Source organism: Cricetulus griseus, chromosome 10 (genome assembly GCF_003668045.3).
Source record: "Cricetulus griseus strain 17A/GY chromosome 10, alternate assembly CriGri-PICRH-1.0, whole genome shotgun sequence".
Classification (NCBI taxonomy): Eukaryota; Metazoa; Chordata; class Mammalia; order Rodentia; family Cricetidae; genus Cricetulus; species Cricetulus griseus.
In genome coordinates, this window is record NC_048603.1 from 8,442,795 (window position 1) to 8,450,212 (window position 7,418).

At 43.2% G+C, this 7,418-nt stretch overlaps 1 protein-coding gene across 1 annotated transcript in view; it reads right to left on the minus strand.

The window, feature by feature from the left end:
• Positions 1 to 3,890: 3,890 nt before the first annotated feature.
• Positions 3,891 to 7,418, minus strand: part of Pkhd1l1 (PKHD1 like 1) — a 142,033-nt gene continuing 138,505 nt past the window's right edge. Inside the window, exons 75-78 of the mRNA XM_035449642.1 lie at positions 6,778 to 6,924; positions 6,336 to 6,489; positions 5,038 to 5,292; positions 3,891 to 4,065 (exon numbers count right to left, since the gene is read on the minus strand). Coding sequence (XP_035305533.1) covers positions 4,043 to 4,065; positions 5,038 to 5,292; positions 6,336 to 6,489; positions 6,778 to 6,924 — 579 coding nt within the window. The 3' untranslated portion in view covers positions 3,891 to 4,042. The remainder of the gene's footprint in view (positions 4,066 to 5,037; positions 5,293 to 6,335; positions 6,490 to 6,777; positions 6,925 to 7,418) is intronic.

Sequence of the window (7,418 nt, forward strand, 5' to 3'; positions counted from 1 at the left end):
AAATTGCCCTAAAGGGAAAAAAAAAAAGACAGTGGAAATGCTTGTCATGTACCAGATACACTTGCTCAAAAGGAATTACTTTCTCTGCTCATAGGCACAGATTCCATTGTCATAGCAACCATAACCAGTTGCTCTGTAACTGAGTGTGCATCTTATACAGTGTTCCGTGAAACATTAGGGCTGTAAGTCAGGACAAAGTACAGCTCCTGTAATATTTTGGTGTTTTTTTTCTCTGTGTAGCTTTGGAGGCTATCCTGGCACTCGCTCTGGAGACCAGGCTGGCCTCGAACTCACAGAGATCCGTCTGCTCTGCCTCCCGAGTGCTGGGATTAAAGGTGTGCACCACTAATGCCTGGTTTGGTGGTATTTTTTTTTAATCTGAAAAACATACAGTACAAGAAAAACGTCATTATCCTATCCATTAGTTAGAGTTATTCTACATTGTGTGCCAAATCCTCACATATCCCACAACCTGAAGGAACTTGTCAACCTCCGTGGGTAAATAATATTCCTAGGAGCACAGTTTTTTGCACAAGGACTCAATCATTGATGCATCATAACTGAACTACTTATATATTAATTACGTCCTATGAATGGGGCAACAAACATCCAGGCACTGGGAATGGATATTCTTGACATTTGGAGCCCACACGAGCGAGCTGAAAATCCCTGCTGATAAGTCTGGACCCTGTAGATAAGAGTCCCCTGGGTCAGATCAAAGTATAGTTTTTTTTTCCGATTTGGATGGTATGGATGATGTCTTAGTTTGCTATCATTATTGCTATCATGAAACAACAGGACCAAAAGTAAGTTGGTAGAGGAAACGGTTTATGCTTCCACACCATAGTCCATCACTGAAGGAAGTCTGGAGAAGAACTCACGCAGAGCAGGAACCTGGATGCAGGAGCTGATGCAGAGGCCATGGAGGGCTGCTGCTTACTGCCTTGCTCCCCATTTTACTAAAAACTTTACACAGAGACACTTTTCTCTACTTAAAGTGAAAGAAAATTAAATGTCAGAAGCTGGGCCCCAGAGTTAGGCTACCAAGGTCTCAATTTCAGATCAGCACTGTGAATGCAGGCATTTTAAAGATTTATTTATTTATTATGTTTACTGTGCTCTGCCTGTATATATTCCTGCAGGCCAGAAGATGGCACCAGAGCTCGTTACAGATGGTTGTGAGCCCCCATGTGGTTGCTGGGAATTGAACTCAGCACTGCTGGAAGCAGCAGCAAGTATTCGTAACCTCTGATCCATTTCTCCAGCCCCACAGAGTATTTTCTTTAAGCTTTCTAAGCCTCAAGTATTCTTATCTATATAAAGAGATAGTGACCTTAGAAGGTTATTGTTAAGAGTCACTCAGTATTGGCTGTGACATTTAATAAGCATCTGAGCATTGGTCTTCATTCTAATCAGTTGTAGAGGTATTTTACATGCTATTTTGGGGGATTAATAAGAGAAGTTCAGTAGGGAGGGGTATTCCTATAATCCAAGCATGCTCTGGAGAGAGGGCAGTAGGACCATGAGTTTGAGGCCAGCTTGGACTACATCTGAGGATCATCCCCCAAAACCAGCAAACAACAAAGTAACTGTTAACTCTCAACTTCTGTTTATCTGGAATCACTGAGGAGGCAGCACTTTTGGCAAGACGTAGGTAGGTTGGCCTCAGTGCAAGCCTCTTATATTGATTATTGATTACAATAATTGGTGTGGGAAGACCCACCTTTAGAAACAAATGAATAGCTTTTTAAAATATTTTTACACCTATTTATTTACTTATTTTGAGTTTGTGTGTGTGTGTATATATATGTGTGTGTGTGTGTGTGTGTGTGTGTGTAGGTATATATAGGCTACTTGAAACTGTGGTAGAAAAGGATCTACATAGCACACCTGTCTCTCTTCCAGAACCCAAATTTGTTCTGGAGATGATAAATTACAAATCTTGGGATTTAAATCTCCAACAGAAGTGAAGCATTATGAAATGGAAAGTAAAAGCTTCGGAAAGCCTGACTTGAAGTCTCAGCATGAGATACAGATATGTTTGACCCCCTCAGCCCCATCAGGACCAGCCGTTTCTCAGGCTGTCAGGAAGTGACTCAAGCGGGTCTGGAAAGTGCTCAGTTATCCAGTGATGCAAGGCCAGCAGTGCCCTTTTGACATGGTGTTTATCACAGGGCTTTCATATACCTTCTCCAAACCTCCTTGCCAAGGACTTCTTACCTGCAGTTCCCATAAAGTTATGGCTATTCCAGCTGTTGGCTTGAACTTTTTCTATTGCTTCCGGTCATTCATTGGCTACGCCATGCTTCATTTTCCAGTCATCTTCTGTTTTAGGCAGCCGTCCTAGACAATGCTTCTCACCGTTAGATTTTCTCCTTCGTGACACTTCTTCCTGCCCCCAACTCACCTCTTCCTCCCTCCCTCCCCACCTCTCTCTCTCTCTCTCTCTCTCTCTCTCTCTCTCTCTCTCACACACACACACACACACACACACACACAGAGTTCACAGTTCAGCCCCATGTACCAGGAAGACGCTGTACTATGCAAGGTCTGCCCTGCTACTGGCTCTCTGATCACATTCTTGGGCCACAAACACTTCCACTCTATACCTTGACCTTCGGGGACACATACTAAGTTTTCTTTGAGCTCAGTGTGAGTCCTTTTCTCCTGACTTGGGATTAGAAGCTGGTTTCGCTATCCCCTGAAGTTTGAAACGTGGCTTCTAAGCACAGCCACCTCCCAAGATCTGCTCGAGAAAAAATTCTTTTTAATCTTTATGCTTTCAGGCGACAAGACTTACTCTGAAACATGTTACACATCTGTGTGGTACTTTGTACCACATTAATTAATGTGTCATTAATCTCCCTTTGTACTTTGTCTTAGCCAAAATTTATGTGGCACATCTGGCTAAAGGTGCATCCCCGTGACTAACAGAACAAAGAAAATTCCCTCAGGTTTACTGACAGAAGACTTGCCGCCCTTGTCTCTCTCTTCCCTCTCACTTCCAAGGATGTGTAACAGTGACCAAAGGCGATGTACTGGGAGTTGGTACACAGGAGACGGTATGCAGGAGACAAATGCGTGGGCGTCACAGAAGTTTATCAACTATCCCAAATTCGTGCTGACCACTACATTTGAGCTCCATGTGTACCTGCCACCAAGTTAATCATTCCCTTTAAAAGTTTCTGAGTAAAAGTCACATTTTAGTAGTCTGAAAGCTTTTGGGTAACCTTATCCATGCGTGGCTTTCTGTAGTCTCTAATTTATCACCTTGGAAAATAAGGGTTGTGTGTGTGTGTGTGTGTGTGTGTGTGTGTGTGTGTGTGTGTGTGTGTGGTGTTTTGAGTCTGTTGATCTCTGGAGTCAGAACACACCCTCAGTAGAGACAGTTTTGAATGGGAATGAGGGCTAAGTGGAAACTTAATTCGGACATTTTCCAATAGCCAATTTTAGGGACAGCAAGAAAACTCTCCTTCCTTCTGGGATTCCTAGCATATCTGTGGATCTGAAAGACAAGCGTTCAGCCTGATGAAGGCCCAGAACAATGACTTTGCCTCTTGTGAAGGATACAGAACACCAGGAAAGGCTGGCTTATTTTGTTTGCTTTATTGTCTGGCTGTGTTGCCTGTTTTGTCTTTTGAGACAGTGGCACTATGTAGGCTAGCATGCCTTGGAGTCACCATGACACTCCTGCCACTCCTCAACATTAGGGTAGAGGGATGAGCCACTATGCCTGGCTCCTTCAACTCCCCGAAGGAGTCTCCACTTTAATGGGACTTGGAGGTGAAGTGTCTGCTTCCAAATGGCAGAGTCGTGCCATTGTAATGAAATGAGAATGAACAAGTATAAGGAAACAACAGAAACTTGTATTTTGAACAGAGCTGAATTTCTTGATTTAAATGTAATGATTACATGTCAAATATTATAAAAATACTAAAGTATTTTAGCGTATTTCCTGGAAAAGGCTGTAGGCTTGTTCTTGCTGTGTAGCAAAATAGCTGATACATAAACAGTTCTTAGAGTTTTGCTTTCAGGCCGATCTTCAGTAGGCACTTGAGCTGCTTCCTGTAAAATAACAATAAGACATTTAAAAAAAAGAATAAAAAAGAGGAGTAATAACATTTAAAAGTATGTGTCATTAATTTTAACTTTTAAAATATTTCATGGTTTGGCTAACAAAGGCAAAAGTAACATACAAAGACATTTCAAGCCAGGTGGTGGTGGCACAGGCCTTTAATATCAGCCCCTGAGAGGCAGGGGCTGAGAGGCAGCCTGGTCTACAAAGTGAGTTCCAGGACAGACTCCAAAGTGAAATCTAGTGGTAATTTGGAGAGTAAAAGTGAATGGGTTTCTGAGGGAAGGTTTCGGGGAAGAACACAGTGGGGGAAGGGAAGACTACACATCGAGGAGGCTTTAAAAAGACATCTCCTGAGCTGTTAGAGAAACCAGACCACTTCTGAGTTTCTTAGTTAGCTGGTTAGTTGCATAAGCATTTCAAGCTGTGTCTGCCCTTTGTAACACCTGAAGGGTTCTGAGATTATCAGCAAATGTAAATGGAGCTCTTAATTGACCTAAGTAAAACCCAGAGTCAGATACAGAGGAAAAGGGCTGAGCGATCAGAGAGAAGGAACAAGCCACAGCACACCTTACCTCTTTAGCATCTCAGCAGATGAGAGAGAGCTAGTTTCTGTTTCTCCCTGCTTATATCCTGTTTCCGCCTAGCTACCTTACTTCCTGTCTGTCTGTACAGACCTCTGTGGTTAGCTAGTGGCACACTACATTCTGTGGCCCCCAGACAAGCTTTATTTGTACAAGGAAGATATGACCACATGTCTCCACCCCCACATTCTTGTATTCCAACACAGAATGGCGGTCTCGTTTCCATAGTTATCTCGTCTGCCATTGAGCTTGTATTTCTCTTTGCATCTCCAGTGGTGCAAAACACAACTGCCGAGCTGACAGCTTTTGTTTAGAAAACACCTGCTGGCCCCTTTGAACCTGGAGACATAGGTTGCATATGAAATGAATTGCACTTACCTATGGTTGTGTTCAAAATGAAAACTGCAGCCGTGAATACTTCCAAGAGCAACAGTCTTCCCACGAGACAGCCTGTTACTACAATCAGTGTCTGGAAAGGTGTAGCCAGAGCAGCTGCTTTGCTGTGGCCACCGCTGCCGCCACTGCTAGGGCTGCTTCCGCCTCCACCAGGGACAGTCTGTGCTGACAGACTGAAGGTTCTAGATTCTACCCGAACAGTATTATCCAGGACAAATTCAATTTTATAGTTTTTTCCTAGGGGGTGAAAAAAAACATCAGAGTAGTTGACTTCTCTGCTTGTTTTCAGTCAATTCCCATTTGTCTTTGATCGTCTTCAGAATTGTGACTAATTTCTAATGAAGTGTTTTTGTCATTGGAGTCAGGTGACATTGTTTGAGTACAGAGAGGAAGTTCAGTCTGCGTCTAACCACAGCCATGGGAAGCAGTGCTGTCTCTCAGCAGCTAGATCTGGGATGTGTAAAAAGCCACCAGAGCAAGCCAGAGAGTAAGAGCAAGCAGCTGCTCTCCACGGTTTCTGTGCCAGCGTCCTGCTTTGTGTTCCTGCCTGGACTTCCCTAAGTGATGGGCTACTACCTGGACCTGTAAGCTGAAAAGAACCCTTTTCTCCCCTAAGTTGCCATTAGCCATGGTGTTTATCATAGCAACAGGAAATAATCTAGAACACTTAGGATTCTCCACAGCAACTGGTTGGCAGAACTCAAGGCTCCACAAATCCTCATCTGTACCTATTTTCCCTATTCTCACAAGCTTGCAGAAAGTCTACAACTAACTTCCTAGCTCAGCTCTGAACACTTGCATAGATTACTAAATTACTACAAGTCTGCCTTTCCTTAAATGAAATGTGCATATATTATCAGTAGTAATAATAATACTTTATTTAAATTCATGTTATGTGCATTGGTGTGAAGGTGTCAGATCTCCTGAAACTGGAGTTAAGACAGGTATGAGCTGACATGTGGGTGCTAGGAATTGAATTCTGGGTCCTCTGAAAGAACAGCCAGTGCTCTTAAACCACTGAGCCATATCTCCAGTCTCCACATATATTATTTTTAAATTATGAATGCAATACATTTAGTGAGAAGATTTGGTGGGATAACAAACAAGAAGAGAATACAAATCATGATATTTTTTTATGTAAGATCTAAAGGCTATGTTATTAGCATTCTGATTTCTACAGTTTATTGACCAAAGTTTTATATAGAATAGTTTGTCCATTCAAAGCAAATACACACCTATTTCCTGCGGAAATGTATGAGGATCTAATGTGGTCCGCTCACCTGTTCTGTGAAGAGTAAGATCTGTGTAGTTAGCCCAGCAGTTGCTGAATGGAATTGTTGTATTCCCACCAAGGCCTCCAACTTGGTTGTTATTGGAGTCCTTTAGGAGAGCCTTCAAAGTAAGTGATGTAATCCCAACTGATACACAGTTACCCTCAAGAAAAAAGAACAGCGGAGAATTATAACAAACATCCTGTCCTAGATCTCCAAAAAACATAAAAAAGATTTTTTTAAACATTCGATTGCAAATTAAATACCTACAGAATCTCCTAAGTTCACCGAAAGAGATCCGGAACATGCACAGAAAAGCAGGTTCATTTCAAAGAAGCATTTTGGTAACAGTAAACAGAAGAGGCCATCCACGGGTATTAATTAGCTCAACTTCCACATTCAAGAGGCCAGAGACGTGGCTCCCTCCAAAGCTCTTCGTTCTAGGACTCACCTCATGATCCACAGCCTTCACCGAGGGCTGCTGAGGAAACGGCTGTCCTGGCTGTGCTGCCACGGGCTGAGCAACCAGTGAGAGGGAAGACACAAAGGCCAAGTAGTGAACGGGAAATGCAGACCTTTCAACTGGCTGGGCCGTCACCTGGCGTGGACAGAGCAAGGAAGTGATTTTTATTTCAGGACAAACCGCATTTCACAGCAAACTCAGCCAGGCCAAGTGTAATATCCAGTCCATTTAAAACAGCAGCTTCAACCTGTAAAGTGGTCATTATTACAGGTTTCCCTCTAGATCTAAGCTACGACACATATTCAAAGCAAAATACACATGAAAAACTACGTTTTAGTTTTTCAAGGTTGGTGTGGGGGGGTAGGTGTGTGCGTGTGTGCATGTGTATGTGTGTGTGCGTGTGTGTGTGTGAGTGTGTGTGTGTGCATGTGTGTGTGTGTGAGTGTGTGTGTGTGTGCGTGCGAGTGTGTGTGTGTGAGTGTGTGAGCGCGTGTGTGTGTGTGAGTGTGTGTGTGTGCGTGCGAGTGTGTGTGTGTGTGTACATGTGTATGTGAGTGTGTGAGTGCGTGCGTGTGTGTGTGAGTGTGTGTGTGCGTGCGAGTGTGTATGTGTGTGTGCGTGTGAGTGTG